Source organism: Temnothorax longispinosus, chromosome 3 (assembly GCF_030848805.1).
Source record: "Temnothorax longispinosus isolate EJ_2023e chromosome 3, Tlon_JGU_v1, whole genome shotgun sequence".
In the NCBI taxonomy this organism is placed as follows: Eukaryota; Metazoa; Arthropoda; class Insecta; order Hymenoptera; family Formicidae; genus Temnothorax; species Temnothorax longispinosus.
In genome coordinates this window covers 23,061,862-23,079,503 of record NC_092360.1, presented here as the reverse complement: position 1 = coordinate 23,079,503, position 17,642 = coordinate 23,061,862, and the positions used below count along the sequence as shown (strand labels likewise).

General features: G+C 35.0%; 3 protein-coding genes and 1 long non-coding RNA gene across 9 annotated transcripts; 1 reads left to right on the top strand and 3 right to left on the bottom strand.

Moving 5' to 3' along the window:
• Positions 1 to 44: 44 nt before the first annotated feature.
• LOC139809978 (uncharacterized) lies at positions 45 to 3,228 on the bottom strand. The gene is made up of 2 exons (XM_071773307.1): positions 3,016 to 3,228; positions 45 to 2,133 (listed from the first exon to the last, which is right to left on the bottom strand). Exons 1-2 carry the CDS (start codon positions 3,226 to 3,228, stop codon positions 1,381 to 1,383), a joined length of 966 nt encoding a protein of 321 aa, XP_071629408.1. The 3' UTR covers positions 45 to 1,380.
• A 35-nt stretch (positions 3,229 to 3,263) lies between these two features.
• Positions 3,264 to 14,799, top strand: LOC139809975 (probable phosphorylase b kinase regulatory subunit alpha). 5 transcript variants are annotated; one of them, XM_071773297.1, is made up of 15 exons: positions 3,264 to 3,404; positions 7,272 to 7,766; positions 7,924 to 8,369; positions 8,471 to 8,786; positions 9,081 to 9,294; positions 9,387 to 9,496; positions 9,591 to 9,738; positions 11,200 to 11,378; positions 11,611 to 11,764; positions 12,215 to 12,504; positions 12,587 to 13,142; positions 13,225 to 13,277; positions 13,573 to 13,731; positions 13,847 to 14,104; positions 14,500 to 14,799. In XM_071773297.1, the coding sequence occupies exons 2-15, from the start codon at positions 7,284 to 7,286 to the stop codon at positions 14,725 to 14,727; spliced, it is 3,594 nt and encodes a 1,197-aa protein (XP_071629398.1). In that variant the 5' UTR covers positions 3,264 to 3,404; positions 7,272 to 7,283; the 3' UTR covers positions 14,728 to 14,799. The 5 variants fall into 5 exon arrangements, with proteins under 5 accessions (XP_071629398.1, XP_071629402.1, XP_071629403.1 ...); XM_071773301.1 differs by lacking the exons at positions 3,264 to 3,404; positions 9,591 to 9,738 and adding exons at positions 6,676 to 6,827; positions 10,513 to 10,660; XM_071773302.1 differs by lacking the exon at positions 3,264 to 3,404 and adding an exon at positions 6,676 to 6,827 and having other exon boundaries at positions 12,287 to 12,504.
• On the bottom strand, positions 5,235 to 6,497 carry LOC139809980 (uncharacterized). The gene is made up of 3 exons (XR_011731224.1): positions 6,321 to 6,497; positions 5,644 to 5,725; positions 5,235 to 5,365 (listed from the first exon to the last, which is right to left on the bottom strand). It is a non-coding gene; the product is annotated as an uncharacterized lncRNA (long non-coding RNA).
• A 259-nt stretch (positions 14,800 to 15,058) lies between the features above and the next one.
• On the bottom strand, positions 15,059 to 17,211 carry Mrpl28 (mitochondrial ribosomal protein L28). 2 transcript variants are annotated; one of them, XM_071773308.1, is made up of 6 exons: positions 17,048 to 17,211; positions 16,498 to 16,664; positions 15,954 to 16,212; positions 15,696 to 15,839; positions 15,342 to 15,526; positions 15,059 to 15,259 (listed from the first exon to the last, which is right to left on the bottom strand). In XM_071773308.1, exons 1-6 carry the CDS (start codon positions 17,069 to 17,071, stop codon positions 15,205 to 15,207), a joined length of 834 nt encoding a protein of 277 aa, XP_071629409.1. In that variant the 5' UTR covers positions 17,072 to 17,211; the 3' UTR covers positions 15,059 to 15,204. The 2 variants fall into 2 exon arrangements, with proteins under 2 accessions (XP_071629409.1, XP_071629411.1); XM_071773310.1 differs by having other exon boundaries at positions 15,059 to 15,256.
• Positions 17,212 to 17,642: the final 431 nt, after the last annotated feature.

Below are 17,642 nucleotides of genomic sequence, written 5' to 3'. Positions count from 1 at the left end.
GATATTATTTTAGTAGGTGCGCAAAACGATGTAACAACGTGCGATTTGCAAATATATATGTATATTTTTTGTAACAATATGAATATTTTTTCTCTTACATAGACATAGTACAAAAATAATAATTATTATTGCTTTTTCCCCATGGTATATTTCTATATTTGATAAAATATAGACTTTCAAAGGCCTAAAACGCAACGCTTTGCTTTCAAAAATCGCAATCTCAAAAGATCTTACACAGATTGAATAATTTCACAAATCATTGGCCATCATATTTACATAGCGAGATGACATTTCATAGTGTCTGCTCTGATATCCTGTACGTATGGCAATTACATAAAGTATCCTTTCTAGGTGAATCTAAACATTTGTAAATTATCCTGCAAAGAGATGCAAGCTTACAAATACAGTACAAACAAAAAATGCAACTAACAAACTTACAATGTACAAATCGAGTAGCTCTTTGGTAAAGTTTGTGTACACTATCGCATTTCATACATTAAACTGTTCTTATAAACTACGGTTTTTGCATGCGGAAAAAATCGCGCACAATACTATTTGCTGAGGGAGCACTTTCAAAGCACAATATGATTCTGTTGAATCGAAGACGCAATCCTGGCTCTGCAGAAATTCAACTATTATTGTCAGATTAGGCAATTGGACCCTCGGTAGATTTCTCTTAAATTCTCTAATGCGAGAGATGGCGTCAAATGCAACACGTACATTTACATACAAAAGATTCGAAAAGTCACCTCGAAAAGATATAACATATATATATTAAAATTTGTTCACGTTAACAAGAAACAAATTTTAGGAGAAATTTTCAATATACATATAAATTCATATATATGTATAAACATGTACTAAAAAATATTTTAGAAACTTATGTTAGATTTAGAAGCTGCAGTGAACTATTTACAAAACCGTTGTTAAAATGCCGTCGACAATACTTCTCCTTCAATACAATTGTAAATCTTATCACGCCACAATTATTATAATTGTCACTACATTATTATTAAGGCAAGTATGATAAAAAAATTGTATAGCAAATTTAGATACCAATGCAGTGAGCTTAGACATTATTACAATATTATAATTAGCACGATATATCATTCAATATGTTTATAAAAGGGCATAAAGTGTCAAGATCTTTGATATCTTTCTTGATATATTCTAATGATAGGTATCGTTGGGACATTTATATCGTTATGTAAGAAGGAATCAATGTAGAGTATATCGTTACTTAACTATTTCAAGAGAAAATGCACAAATCTGCGTTTACAAAAATGGAAGAACATAGAAGAACGCGGGAATTGATGATTGATTGCCTCTTGCATAACGTCTATTTAATCTCGTGGAACAGACTTTTTTCTTATATGGCTCTCAGTCATTGTACATTCCGTCGATAAGAAAATCCATCCTTCGATAGTGCCTCTTATCCCAACAATCTCGACCGCGCCTGTACAATACGAAAATCACAGCGCCCAATATCGGTAAAGCGAAGATCGTTATAATAACCGGCACAATGTAGTCGATTTTCCTTGGCATGCCTAGCGGAGGATTCTTCGTTCGTGAGAGCGGTATGGATTCATTGATTTCTGGCCCGTCAACAGTCGTCACCGTTGGCTTAGGCTTCGGTATATGCTTCTCAATGTGCGAGGATACCTTCGGCGCTGTCGTACTACTATTCGTAATCTCTGGCTGAGATGTGGTTTTATTTGCTGGTACCAAACTTGCATTGGAGCTTATACCGTGATTTAAGCTATCGGGGCGTGGATCAGTGGTATTTAATTTTGGGTTACTAACGTTGGAAGTTTCAGATTTGATATGAGCTGTTTCTATCGCAGGACTACTTTCCATTATGGGTTTCATACTTTCGAAAGTGGTCTGATTAAGTGATACGTTTTCCACATTCTGATCTATGCTCTTCGTCGATGGTGTATCATCTGGCACTCCCTTTCTCGGTTTTATTTTCTCTTCAACTCCCTTCCTCGCGACCACAGAACCCGTGCGACCGGCATAGGGTCTCTCCCTCGTCCTGACTTCGCCAAGCGATTCGGTTGTAACTTCAACGCTTCCACGTTGAGATGAAGTGGACATTAATATAGGTCCTCCTTCTGCCACGCTCGAATACCGCTTGAAAAATATTTCATTACTTTACAAAAAGAACCATTTAATTTCCTTCAAAGACTAATTATCTTATGTCGAGTAAGAAAATATACATTCTTAAATTGCAAAAATCCACACCCTATCATAAAGATCTAGATATCTAGAATGATAAAAAGCAATACTGAATTTATATATACTTATTGTTAGTATACTAGTACATGAACACAAGATAAACGCAGATAGCACAGAAAGATAGGACATGATCTGATAATTCAATAGATAAAAAAAGATATATTTAATATATGCAGTACAATTAAATAAATTTCAAATAAAATATAGAAGAGAGCAAGGCACAAAAAATGTTCAAAATAAAAATAAAAAAAGAAGACCACCCGTAGAATCAGAAGGAAAGGAAAGAACTGAAACAAAATAAAGCAGAGTACAAAAAATACACAAAATAAAAATAAAATAAGGCCACTCACATAGAATCAGATATGAATGAAAGAACTGAAACAAAATAAAGCAAAAGAATACAAAACAAAAGGAAATAAGAGAAAAGGAAGGATCTTACAGGTAAAAATATGCAGACAGTCATAAAACGTAGAAGAATAAAGAAAACCATGAACCGCAAAGTGAAAAGAAAAAAATGCAAATAAAAAACACGAAATAATAAGATAAAAGTAAAAATTCTGTTTTCTTTTTTGTAGCTGCGCCGTTATACCTTCCACACTCAGAATGAGCACACGCAATTGTGAGTCGTCGCAGAAGGAAAAAGGAAAAGGAAAAAACGAGAACCACAAGAGTACATCTAAATCTAAAGAAACAAATTCGGCGCAATTGTCACACGCACACGTGCAAACGGAGAAATGCGCGTTCGCGCATTGCGCACCTGCTATACGGCGAACCTACCAATGCTTTCTTGTCACCCGTTGCATCGGGGGGCTCGACCGTCGGCGGAGGAGGCTCGCGAGTATCGCGACCAGCATCAGGCACCGACGGCGCCGAGGACGCGCCAGCTGCCGCCGCGTTGACGGGCGAGGAGGTTAGGGCCGCGAGCAGCGTGACCATCATCAGTAGCAGCAGCAACGGCAGCGACGAGCGTGGAGGATCGAACACGGCCATATCGCGTGCGCGGTATCCCGACCGGATCAGCCGTGCACGAGAACTCCGTCCGTGGAACCCGGCGGGACACGCGCGAGACGCGAGACACTCCCGCGAGACGAAACTCAAAATAAGGAGGGGAAAGGAAAAAGAAAAGGAACGGAGCGACGCCCGCAACACCGCGAGAGCGACCGATGGTCAGTCCATAACCGCTGATGGCCGCCGCGAACTGTCGCGCGTGCGAGAAGGCGGCAACAACGAGCCTCTCTTCGTTTCGGCTGCACTTTCGCTGCTTCCCTCCTCTCTCTCTCCGTCTTTCTCTCCCTCCCTTCGTTTCTCTCGCTCTTTCGAGTTCGAGCATGTAGCATCTACAGGGTGTCCCAGATCAGCGAGAAACGAGCGCGCAATGGTCTCATAAAATGTACCGATTTTTTTTTTTTTTTTTTTTTTTTTAACTTTGGGGAAAGATAAAGGAGACAAATCGAAGATTTCGACTTTCGTTAGCGATATAGCCTTATTCGTTCGTTTATGCTTTTTTTCTCTCCAACGTCTAACTGTATACTCTCTTCATCTCTTGTCCATTTTATTTTAAGTGCAGGAAGTAGTTCAACTATACAAAGGCAGACCTACATATATATATGCCTACATATACATTGTGCAATTGTTTAGAAATGAGAGAAAACTTCCATGACGACTTGCGAAAACTTCGCAATAGGTACTTTTGCAATAAACGTGAACATATAATGTATACTTGATTCGCTGTTAATTGCCAGAGTGTGTTTTTACGAAATGCAATTATATTAAGAAAAATGACATTCCGGGAAAAAAATTTTTTTAAATAATAATTATATAAAACAAAATGAAAAGGTCTTGCAGGTCTGAATTGTTATTTAAAAGAAGTTACCGCTGATTTGTACAATTCTCAGTAAACAAAAACTGTCCGATTTGTCAGCAAATTCCCAGGTAGCGAGGAGTGGCGTTTATTTGTCGTCATTTTAATGTTAAAAAAGTTAAAACCGTCATTGTGTACGCGGCGTACTCAAAATGACGACGAGTAACGTCACTTTGCTACCTTGGGTAGCCAATTCGGCCAGAAATTAGCAAATTGGCATCAATCGTGTCTGCATTAAAGCTCGCGTTTCGTCGACAGAGCCTGCTGACAGTAAGTAGATTGGCTATCGAAAGCAGATTCTACTCTATTTTCGCCGCCAATTTGCGTCCAATTGCACGTATAGTCAAACAGACAAAATACCTATGTCAAAGTTTTTCTGTCATCATATTTTGTTGACAAAATTTGCAACCAGCATTCTGCCTTCTGCCAACAATGCCGGCAGCATTGTGTATATTTACGTATCAAATTCGCAAGCTTCTATCGACAAAATTTATAGCAGAATCTGTTCTCGACATCCTCGGCCGTCTATACGCGATCTCGTATCACGTGTGTTCGTCTCTATTTTTACCCAATACGAAATACAACAAAGTCGCGTGCCGAAATGCGCAGAATTTAACGCAATATCGGCGATTCGCAATAGAGATACCTACGCCGGATACGCGAATCGAAGGAAAATCACGAGGACTTATATTTCGTGAAATTGGACTCTCAAATCTCGATCCCCGAATAATGTCTCGAATTTCACATTCGTATGCAATACATAGCGCTAAGTCGCACGAGAATTTAAGAAGATTCGAAACGCTCTCGAAATCTAACAATAAAAAAGCGATCTTAAAATTCGACGGGCCGCGAAGATTTTCGCATTCGTAACGCGCGACCTTATTATAAAGATGATTGAAGCGGGCGCGAGGCACAAAATGTAAGAAACGACAACTGGAATTACGGCTATAAATCGCGAAGGATGTGGGCAATAAACGTAAGTGGGAAACACGTATAAGTATACACATTATATGCTGTTGACGTCAATGCGTGTATTATCGTGCGCATTATCCCGACACACGGCGACGCGGGCAAACAATAAAGCATTAATAATTAAGACTTGTTAAAACCATGCACGAAACGCCACGTTATGTAGACAACGGGGACTCCTTCTCTTATATTGTGTGCTCGATTGTGTGTGCCTTCTTGTTTTCTTTCATGCACATTCCCAGCCAGAAATGATTAGTCGAATCGTCGGTGTCATCGATGAATCGTCGATATCGAATACTGGTTGAAAATATCTTTGTCTCTTATTTTCTATCTCATTATAATTGTTATTACGTAATATATATGTATATAATGTTAATTGAACAGTTGTGAATATTTCTGTAAAATTTCTATCGTCTTTCGGCTAACTCTATATAGGTACATCGAATCAATGCAAAGTCGAAAAGCACAATATGCATATATATTGTGCTTTCGTAATTATACTGTTAAATATTAAGGCATGAAATTTAAATCAACACCTTAATTGAGTTAAATAACATTTTGTTACTTTTAACTACCGTGTGAGTCGAAATTTATATATTATTTCAACGCGAAACAGTATTATTTTAACTTCATTGATTTAGGAGGAGCAGTAGCGACCTATAAAAGGATGATTAAGAATGACTCAAATTGAGTATAATTTGAAATTAAGAATTTAACAGTGTATATTTACTTTAGAGGTAAAGCATCATATCTCCAGTTTGTGTCAAAATGGAATTAATACATTTTTCAACTTAACAGGAGCTTAAATTGATATAATGATAAAGCGTCTTATGTCTATTATCACTAAGTCCCAAGATACAATGATTAGAAAGAGTTGTATTGAAAATGTTTCTAGTGTCCAATTTTTAAACCAGATACAATCCGTTATTAGCAGTTGTTATACTATTAAACGTGTCAGTTAAATTACTCGATTAAAAACTTAATAAATCTCTCAGGTTGCTATTTTTATTTTCTATCTTAAAAAAAGATACCTATCATTTCCCTATTTAAAACTTGTTTTCTCTGAATTAATAATGGGAATACGATGTTCCTTTATCTCTAATAAGTCTATCACAGTCTCCGATTAACTTGATCCTCCGATTAAACTCACTCTTCGTCTCTTTCTAGAGGGACAGTTAGAAAGAGTTGTAGAGTGAGTTTAATCGGAGACTGTGATATCGGCCCTTAGGAACAGATATTATATTATACTTACATTCGATATGGAATATTGGCCAAAAAACATAGAAATCTTACAGAAGTATTCCATAATTAGTTACTCAATTAACATAAAAACAATTATGAGCTCAAAAATGACAAAATATTCGACGTTGACTGTTCATCGACGCATCGACGTCGAATTAATTCACATCGATTTAACTAATCATTTCTGGCTGGGTTATCTTTTCTTTCCTCGGGCCTGGCTGTACCACTTATCATGACGAAATATATGTATGTGACCCACGACCCACGTGACTGGATCTCTCACGTCTGCGTATGCGTGGATCCTCCTCGCATGATCTCTGGGAGCGCTATAGATATACGTACGCATCGAGCTAACTTGACATTCGTTTCACATTGCGTCTCAAAGCTCACCGTCATAGCCACTTCATTGACTCGCGAGAAAATGCAGTTCTCCCGTTTTTTCACATGACATCGTCGTCGGTTCAGAGCTTAGTGTGCCGATCGGTTCAGGAATCAAAGATCAACAATCGCCACCGAGGTACACATGCAGCTTAATCAATCACGATAATTTTAACCCTAATTTTCGAAATTGCGTGTCTACTCCTGCTCTTGATGGTTTAAACGCTCCGGAAGTGCGATAATCGTAACTAATTTACAAGTTGACCCTTCGCCTCGTGACTCACAACAACAGATCTACATGAGAAATTATTCTGTTAAGATTATTCTGTATTCAGTTGCACGATTGTATTTCGCTCATAAAGTCAGTTATTTGATTTCAACTAGCTTGTGATTAACTTAGAAGTATATACGATATATAAAAACAACACAGAAAAGTAATTAAATTAGCTAGATAGACTTAACAAGGTACAATAGATTTGATACTTCATGTGTGGTGTGTGCAAGTCTGTATATTTATAATTTGACTAGAAACCTGTCTAAACATAAAATGTACAGAGTCGTAATCTTTCCTTCTTTTTTACAGTGAAAGCACAAAATGCGTAGTAGAAGCAACTCCGGCGTCCGTTTGGACTATTACCAACGGATCGTCTACAAGATAATCATGAACCATCAGAATCCCGTTACTGGGCTCTTTCCCGCAAGTACCGACAACGATCACGCCTGGATACGGGATAATGTTTATTGCATACTCGCTGTATGGGGTCTGTCGATGGCCTATAAAAAAATAGCAGATGCCGACGAAGATAGGGCGAAGACTTACGAACTGGAGCAGAGCTGTGTGAAGTTAATGAGGGGCCTTTTGATGGCAATGATGCAGCAGAAGGAGAAGGTGGAAAAGTTCAAGTCCACTCAAAATCCACACGACGCCTTGCATGCGAAGTACAGCTCTATCAATGGTCAAAGTGTGGTTGGAGACACCGAATGGGGACATCTTCAAATCGACGCGATTTCTCTGTATCTTTTAATTCTGGCCCAAATGATAGCTTCTGGCTTACAAATTATTTTCAACCTGGACGAGGTATTGATATCTGTGACTCTCGTATACTGTAAACTTGAACAAATGCGATATTTTTCAGTAATTAATACAAGTATAAATGCATTCGCGTGTGATTGTACGTGTACGTCAGATTTACTGATTTAAGAAGCCGAATTGTACATTTGATGGTTAATTTTAGGTGGCTTTTATTCAGAACTTGGTATTTTATATCGAATCTGCCTATTGCACTCCAGACTACGGAATATGGGAAAGAGGGGATAAAACGAATCACGGTTTGCCGGAATTAAATGCAAGCAGTATCGGAATGGCCAAAGCCGCGATGGAGGCGATGAACGAATTGGATTTGTTTGGTGCGAGAGGTGGACCTACGTCAGTTATTCATGTTTTGGCCGACGAGGCACAGAAGTGTCAAGCGGTGCTGCAATCCATGCTGCCCAGAGAGTCAAATTCCAAGGAGTTGGACAGTGGTTTGCTGTCGATTATAAGTTTTCCTGCGTTCGCAGTAGATGAAATTAACTTAATTAACGAAACACGCGAAGCTATTATCAAGAAATTGCAAGGACGATATGGTTGTAAAAGATTTTTAAGAGATGGATACAAAACGCCAAAGGAGGATGTCAATAGGTACTATTTATTTAGTAATATTTTTATATAATAAATAGAAATAACATACTTTTATTTTTCATAGAATTTACATTGACTAATGATTATGTCCTTGGAAATAGGTTGTATTACGAGCCATGGGAACTCCGTATGTTTGAGAATATCGAATGTGAGTGGCCGCTGTTTTTCTGTTATTTAATATTGGATTACTGCTTCCAAGGTAATAAAGAAGCAGTTGAGATGTGCACCAAACAATTGGAGGACGTAATGATTAAAACAGAAGATGGTATGAAATTGGTGCCTGAGTTATACTCAGTTGCACCTGAGGATGTGTCAGCGGAGTATGCCGAACCCGGTAGCCAAAACCGAATAGCTTTGGGTAGATGTCCATTTAAATGGGCGCAATCTCTTTATATTCTAGGAAAATTGCTACAAGAGGTAACACACTTTCAGAAGCATAATTGAGGCAAATTAGAAATTCCCTTAAATTGCCACATTTAAAGTTGTTACTAGACATCATTTTTTCTTTAGTTTATATACAAATATTTAAAATATTACAAATATTAAATATTTGAAAATATGATCTGCTCTTTCTGTGTGTTGTGGTATATATGTATACGAAATATTTCAATTTATTAGAAATTTGTATTTGATAAAATTATTGATATTAACTATCATACTAATAACAAGATATTTTCATAACTCTTTTCAATAATTTGTTTCAATTTGCAGGGATTTCTCGCGGTTGGTGAGTTAGATCCCTTAAATAGACGATTATGTAGCGAGAAAAAGCCGGATGTCGTGGTGCAAGTAGTCATCTTGGCAGAAGACACAGAAATCAGGGAAAAAATTGCGCAGCACGATATTCATGTACAAACGATTGCAGAAGTTGCACCAATTGAAGTGCAACCTGCAAAAGTTCTCAGTCATTTATACACATATTTAGGTATGACTCAACAAAATTGCAAATAATTTTAGAAATAGCTTGCTACACAATTAGCACAATTTAAATTATATGTTTTATAATATTTTTTTTAGGACGCAACAAGAAACTGGGATTGTTAGGACGTAAGTCAAGGGACGTAGGGATTCTCAGCACTAGTAAACTGTATTCCTTAAACGATAAGATATTCGCATTCACACCGCAGGTAAATATACGCTCTTTATGGAGAGCCCCACCATCTCTTTGTATCTTTACTTCTTTTCTTATGTTTCCTCTTGTTCTCGCATCGAATTGACTAGTTGACAGATATGACCCGCTTCTACATCGCATCGGACTATGAGCTCATGATTGACATATTCAAAGGTGAAATTAATTTCTTGAAGTCTAGTTGGCAGAATATGTTGGGCCGGCCTCTCGTGGTCATGCCCCTCAAGAATATTCATCTAGGTAATTTAACGATTTCACGGAATCAGTTCTTTTTTTATAGCCGTTACTTTAGGCTTTCTGAAGTCGTTGAAGTTGTCATGATTAGAACAAATTTTGTAGCTCCTAGAAATTTTGACGAATTTCTTGCGCGAGAAATCTCGTTTTTTACAAACACTGTGACTGTCCGCAACAACTAATATTTGCTTGCATGCGTTTGTTTTTGTCATGGTTTCATTTAACAATTATTTAACTCTCTATGGCTTTACTGGATATGATTTTGAACACTGAAAGTTATTTAGATTCTGTATCGTATATGTCTTATACTGCGTTTACGTATACGAAACGGGATTTTGTAGTAACTTACGATAATTTACTCCGCGTAAACGAGTGAATTATCGTAAGTTACTACAGAAGTAACGCTCGCGTAAACGTAGTATTAGTAATATATGTATCGTAATATAAGTTCTATTTGTGATTTGGTAATGTAATTTAGTTTCGAAATTAGTATATAATATTATCCATAGAGGGTTACGACATGAGCTTTTACTTAGTTTTCATGTTATGTTTCTATTCTTTTCATCACTAACATGACTTGGAAACTTGGACCTCAAAAGTGAACGCGATTGTGAGTTGTATTGATATTGAAGATGTTGAGCTGATACAGTGCAGGATGAAAGCAAAATATTCGAGGCGAGATCATTTCATCTTCAAGCATCAAGCAATAGAATTATCCTGAATTATCCTGATATGGCTTATTATGTGTTCGGTGGTATGCGCGTGTGTTGCATGTGTTAGAAATTTGACACGGAGGAGTACTACACAACAAACGACGTCGACCTGCTTGTGAACACATTTACAACCACCTTGGCCTTCCTCAAAATCAACTGGAAGCAAATGCTCGGCAGACCAACTGTAACCCTTGTCGCTACTCATAATCATTTAGGTACGGTTTCGTCGGAAGCTTTAGATCTCATCCTACAACAAAAAGCTCGTCGGAGATTATTACATAGGATTGTATAGCATAGTGCTAGCGTGAAATTAATTGTTAGAAACCATGTACAGGGTATCATAAAATTCAGATATAAAAATTCTGCTATAGTAGCAAAATTTATGGAGAAATAAGTAACGAGAACAATTCTTCTTATTTCAAGCAATAGTTTTTTAAATACAAGTTTGAAACTTGAGTGAATCATGAATTGCCATTGAAGTGTTATTTGTCTGTGTATTAATGTTAATCTTTTGTCTTGCATCAATATTATGCGAAATAATCTTTAATTACATTTAGTAATTATCTTTATTTAAACATTGTTCTGAAATAAAATATCGCATGCACTTTTATTGTCCAGTTTTCTGTGATTTTTTACTATAATTTCTGTGCATGAATTTTGTGATATCTTGTATGGAGAAGTTATCGTTTTCAGTGTCAAAAGGCACTTTATCTCTTACTTATTTTTTTATCAAAATTAACGATTTTTTTTTTAGATCAAGGTAAGATACCGTTAGCTATGATAACCACCCTGAAAAAACTTAAAAGCGGCTATATCAACGGTACTAGAGTGTCATTGGGAAATTTGAACGATTTTCTGAGCACGTCGTGTATCACGAATCTTAGTTTCCTGGGAAGTTCCGAAGATGGCCGTCCTGACAAACTAAATCCTCAGGTATATAAAATTCAAATGGCATATCTGTTCAAAATAAAGTTGCAACGTGTAATATACATTAACAGAATTATTTGCAAAATGACTAAACATGTACTGTCTTATAAATTTTTTTTAATGTTATATCTCTTTTTTAATGTTATTTTCTTGTGCATAGCATAAATTCAATTAAACATAAAATCTTTATTTACATATTTAATTGATACACGTTACTCTCATTTTTTATGTTTACAAGATCCAACAATATTTAGAGGAACATTTAATGCGGCCATTCCCTCATCGTGCAGGACTGCTCAATAAGCCTGGTCCAATACGTGGGGCGAAAAATCTGCGGCGCAGAATGTCCGTGAAAGGCGCGATAAAAAAGACCCGATCCATAGCTGTCGAACGTAAGCAACATTTGTTCCAGTTAAAAAAATCCCAGATGGAATGGTTTTCATATTCTAACTGTGTGCCGATTGTATGTCTTTTAAAGAGGATTCTTAAACAATAATGCAATGTCTTCCTACTGCTGTGATTGTTACCATCTCCCAAGAATGTAAGTGTATTAACTGGATACTCTATTGTTTAATTTCCATCTAATTTTTAATAAGCGCAAAGATAATTTTATAATATTTATTTATGATAAAAAAATCTTTATGTGATTTGTCGTTATTGTCCATACCTCTGTCTGATTATCAGATATACCTATTATGTGTATACACTTATTACATCATATGTGATACAATTTGTTAATACGTATTTACATATGGATTTATTTACACAATATTTTAATACGATAAGTAATAATATCATTAAGTTTATACAAATTAAAAACTTCTTTTATTTAACCATTTCAGCTGAAATTCTTGGAATGGCAGGGGAAGACCGTAGACATTCTTCTGTTTTAATTGTAAATCCATTTATTGAAGTGACGGATACTACATTGTCTCTCAACGCCACTCAACCAGTGACGATTGAACGCACACCATCGCCAACAGATGAGCTGTTATCGTGGAAAAATTCCCCCAAAACGAAACATAGAGCAATATCTGAGGGTCAGTATGCCGAGACTGAAGTGGAGGAATTGCTGTCTATGCTGCGTGAAACGGAAAGCCTTGAAGAACAAGGAGATATTTTACAGTTTATTGTTAGTATATTTATCTCTTCATTTTAATTTTAATTTTAATTTGTAATAAAGATTATTTTAAATACATGTAAATAACGCATAGGTGGACTCGAAAGGACTACTCTTTGATACGGGCGTACTGGAAGAGGGACACCCCGTTTTGGTGAAGGATTTGTTAAAAAGTCTTTATGAGAAGGCTTGTCAACAGAAAATGTGGGGTATCGTGCGACACAGCGCAGGTATGTTGGGTAAAAGAGTGGAGGATTTAGCGAAAGCGGTTACCGACCTACTAGTACGACAGAAGCAAGTTACTGTTGGCATGCCACCGAGCAACGAGCACACGATAGTCGCGCCTTTACCGGAGAATGAACTGCGAGCTCTGATTCATCAGGCGTACGGTGACGACGAGTCGACGGCTATGTTGACACAGGAATTGCTTGTTTATCTGGCAATGTTTATTAGAACAGAGCCACAACTATTCATGGAGATGTTGAGATTACGCGTCGGTTTGATTATACAAGTTATGGCGACAGAATTGTCGCGAACGTTAATCTGCACCGGTGAAGAGGCTTCTGAGCACTTGCTAAATCTGTCCCCTTTCGAGATGAAAAATTTGCTGCATCACATTATGAGCGGAAAAGAATTTGCTATTAGTAGTGGTACGTTTCTGTGGTTAATTAAAAATTTAAGAAAGTATGCATTAAAATATTTATATAATGATCATATGTGCTTATATCGCAGTTGGTCGTGGCAACTTTTCCGTCATTAGCTGCAAATCAAGTAGAGTCAGCAAGGTAATATTGTCAGTATACATACAATATAAAGCTATATTTGATTTGGATCTCAACCACTGTACTAACATATTTTAATTTATAACACATGCAGAAGTACATTTAAATCTTTTATTTTTCTGAGTTAATTTTACTATTACATATATGATACAGTTATTTTGGCAGTTAATTGTTTATTATATGATGTGGGCTTTTTGATATTTCTTTTAACATTTGATGAACATAATTAATTCATGTTTTTATACTATCTATAAGTTGAACGAATATATATAGAATTGAATACCATTCTTTTATGTAGAAATCTCAAATCGGTGGTTTCTTAAGCGCTGAACCGAATGATACTGGTGAGGCAGAAACAGATCGTCAAGGTCAGTGGTTGCGAAGGCGACGATTAGATGGTGCATTAAACAGAGTGCCGAGAGATTTCTATCCGCGTGTGTGGCAAGTACTTGAAAAGGTGAGTTTGTAAATCTTATCTTTATTATTATTATCTAATAAAATAATATGTAAATGTAATACCTAAGCTTTTTCCAACATTGTAATTCCATAAACATTTAATTAATGTTCAACAGTGCCATGGTTTAGCGATTGAAGGAAGAGTATTGCCTCAAAATCTCACGCAGGAAATGACATCTGGCGAGTTGAAATTTGCATTAGCTGTGGAAACCGTTTTAAATACAATACCACAGCCGGAATATCGTCAACTTGTCGTCGAGGCTTTAATGGTACTAACATTAGTGACTGAATACAACATTGTGCCATCTTTAGGTGGTCTGATCGAGGTTGAACATTTGGTACATAAAGCAAACGCTATTTTCTTGGAAGATCAGGTATTCTTCTATTTTATATTTGTAATATTAACAATGCAGTGTTATTATATTATCTAATTATTAAAATTCCCTAGAAGAAAAACGTATAATAGAAACTAGGAAAAAGTAGTTTACTATCTTATTCTTTCAAGTAATTTAAGCACTTATCGATACAGAAATTTAAAACAATATTTGTCATTTTATTAAAATCGAAATTGACTTTATCGATTTATTTTATCTAAAACGAATCCTTTTCTATGTTGATTGAAAATAAATCACATTTTCTATATTAGAAACACATAATAGTTCTAATGTAAAATGCATGTAGATAACATAAGAAAATTATCATTTTATTTTAAAAAGTAAACTGTTTTTTCTCATCTTTAAAAAGTAAAAGATAATCATGAAATTTGTAGATGGCTATTGACGGTGACGCGACATTATGCTGTGCTAAGCCAAAGGAGCAACGTGAGATGACAGCTATGGGAACGCTTCTCTGTGGTGGAGCAGCATATATTTGTCAACACTTTTATGACACTGCTCCTAGTGGAAGTTACGGAACAATGACATACATTACGAGAGCTGTTGCCGTGACGCTTGATTGTCTACCAAAGAATGGTGACTTGGAATGTTCAATATCATAATAAATATAATTTTAGAAATAAATGAACTTTAATTGTGGGAAAAAGATGAACAAAATAAATATTTTAAACAAATTTGTATTGTGATTTTTTTATATAATATAATCTCCATATATAATGAAATTTTGTAACTGGATTTTAGTTTTAATTGAAAAATAATCCTAATAACGAATTAGTATTTAGCCTGCAATACAATACATAAATTACAAATATTGATATTGTAATGTTAAACATTTCAGTAATGTTGTTACCGAAATCTATTAGTGCAAAGTTCGGAAAAATGAGAAATAGAATTGTTTGAAAGCGAAAGAATTGAAAGAATATAAATTATGCCTTGGTAGTTCTAATAAATTTATTTTATTTTCTACATTATATTATTCATAACTGTTAGAAAATGTATATCCCAAAGAAAGGAAATTATTATATCCAAGAAATTAGTAATTTCAAAAATTTGTTTTCATGATACATGACAAAATTTATCTATTCGGTCTTCGGACTTTTGGAGAAAGGATTTAATCTTTTTAACCAAGTACTTCTGTAAAAAAGAAATTTACTTATAAATTTTGGAATAACGACATAAACATGATGAATAGTAGATATAGTACATAGTTACATACGTTTTTTCTGGTAATACAACATCTACGTTTTCAGCTTCTTTGATTTTATTCTCCTTGAGTTTGGCAATTAATTCTGATCTATACTGGACTTTCAAAGGTTGTGGTTCTGTTTCATTTAATTGTAACCACTTCTTACAGGCTTCCTTGTATGTTAAACCATACCATTCTATTTCTTCTCTCGTGTACTGGAAATATAATATTGTAATAATTACACGTGTATTCAATGTAATGTGAATTGTGTCAGCTATCAATATTAAAACAATAAAAGAAAATATTCTTTTCAGTTTAATATCCAATGTCTAATCTAATCTAATTTTTTATTACGTATGTACAATATATAAATAAATTTCTTACAGCCGAAAGATATTGCTCGTACTTAGCGTATATTTCTGTACGCTTTTCTGGATCATTAGGATATAAAGTCTTATCTGCTAGTGCGATAAGTATCTGACGTTTCAGTCTTAAAGCAAGTAAAGATCTCAGGTCGCAGGCTGGTGTCTGTAAATAATAGTCTGTAAGTAACTCAAGAAGTTTTATATAATGGATCTGTCAAAGAGCTTGCAATATGTGTAGTTCCGTTTTCTTTATTTACTAGATTAAGGATTAATGCACCTTCAATAAATAATGATCAAATCCATAATTTTCATGAATTAATCTGAGTGCTCTGTCGGTAATAACAACTCTCATATGTGTATCAAGAACTTCGCTATAGACAACAGATTTCTTCAGCTGAGGAAACCAAAAATGTGGGACTTTTCTCTTAAATAAGCCTTTTTTCTTAAAGCCTTGAACGACAGCTTCTCCTCCCCATATACCATCATCAACCTCTTTAGGATACATCAAAGGTATTGGTACATTTTGTACTGGACGTCTGTAAGCAGATTGTTCCAAATAAAATTAATATAATTATTATAAGCAAGACCTGTTTGTGTGTATGAATATGTTTACAAATATTTTATAATACATTTACATGTTAAGGGGCCTATTCTGTAAATGTTAATGATATCCTAACGCATTTTACGCAGCTCTTCTATGGTATATTATATATGAGCAAAGCACATAATAATGTCCTTAATGTTTACAGAGTAGGCCCCTTGGTTGTTATAAGAATCATATTATTTTATTAAAAGAGAAATTAAATTATATAATATCTTACACTTCCTCAGTTTCTTCATTTCTCACATAAGTGCCTTCCTGCTTAATATAATGAACCGCAGCTGGTTTTTGTAACTTCCATTCTCTCCAGAACTTTTTAAATTCTTGTGGCAATTCGGCACCAATCCCTTTACTCCATCGACTTATTTTTGGTATGTAATATAATCGCTACAATTTTGTTTGCATTTTATTAATAATAATAATACATAAATATCAAATATAATTTTAATTTATTTAAATTTTGAACCATATTAAACATTTTGTTAATTAATATAATTTTTCATGTTACAAATAGATGTTACAAATAATCAAGTTACATCTCCTAATTAAGAATTTAATTTGAAATGTTGATTTAAATATTTATACATAACAAATAAATATAATAAATAGGTAAATGAAATAATTTACAATAATTCCGTAATAACAATCAAATAATACTGCTAATTTAAAAGATATATATAATATTATAGTTGCAGTATACTATAATGTGAGGTTAGGTTTAGAGGTTATCTCTTATCTTGGAATTGTACGACAAAACAACTTTTAATTACCTGTGCACTTTGCTTAATCGACATTTCTCTGCACGATTTTCAATCAGTCAAGTCAGAATAATAAATGATTTCAATAAAATCAACAGAGAGCCAACAGAACGTCGTGCTTACATCAGATTACAGTCACGTTATTTTCTCAATCAATGGAGGTGAGCGTTTAGTGATTCTTCAATACGATTGGATCTTGTCTTTGATTCTACTCCGGATCTAGGTGTAAAAACCAATTAAAATGTATACCTTAAAAATGCCAAAAAATTAAAGTTTGTGTGTGAAAAATAAAAATACGTATGTTAGAAGTGTGAGAAATTAAAAAATAGAAGTGTAAAAAATTAAAATACGTATGTTAGAAGTATGAGAAATTAAAATTACCCTAGAAATGCGGAAAATTTAAGTTTACACCTTAAGATCTGTGAAAAATTAATATTCGTGTGTTAAAAAGTGTGAAAAATTAAAATATATACTCCTAACTCCTAACCCAGGTAGCATTAATGTCTAAAAGACATCGTAAAGATGTCTTTAAGATGCCAGAAATCTTAAAGATGTCTTTATGATGTCTTTTAGACATTAATTGCTACCTGGGAAGGTACCTTGCGCG

Coding starts and splice junctions, on each gene's coding strand:
- LOC139809978 (XM_071773307.1), bottom strand. CDS start 3,228: ATGGCCGTGTTCGATCCTCCACGCTCGTCGCTGCCGTTGCTGCTGCTA. Junction 2,134..3,015: donor CGGGTGACAAGAAAGCATTG/GTAGGTTCGCCG, acceptor ATATTTTTCAAG/CGGTATTCGAGCGTGGCAGA.
- LOC139809975 (XM_071773297.1), top strand. CDS start 7,284: ATGCGTAGTAGAAGCAACTCCGGCGTCCGTTTGGACTATTACCAACGG. Junction 8,787..9,080: donor TAGGAAAATTGCTACAAGAG/GTAACACACTTT, acceptor TTCAATTTGCAG/GGATTTCTCGCGGTTGGTGA. Junction 11,379..11,610: donor CTGACAAACTAAATCCTCAG/GTATATAAAATT, acceptor TATGTTTACAAG/ATCCAACAATATTTAGAGGA.
- Mrpl28 (XM_071773308.1), bottom strand. CDS start 17,071: ATGTCGATTAAGCAAAGTGCACAG. Junction 16,665..17,047: donor CGATTAAGCAAAGTGCACAG/GTAATTAAAAGT, acceptor ACAAAATTGTAG/CGATTATATTACATACCAAA. Junction 15,527..15,695: donor ACGAGCAATATCTTTCGGCT/GTAAGAAATTTA, acceptor TTATATTTCCAG/TACACGAGAGAAGAAATAGA.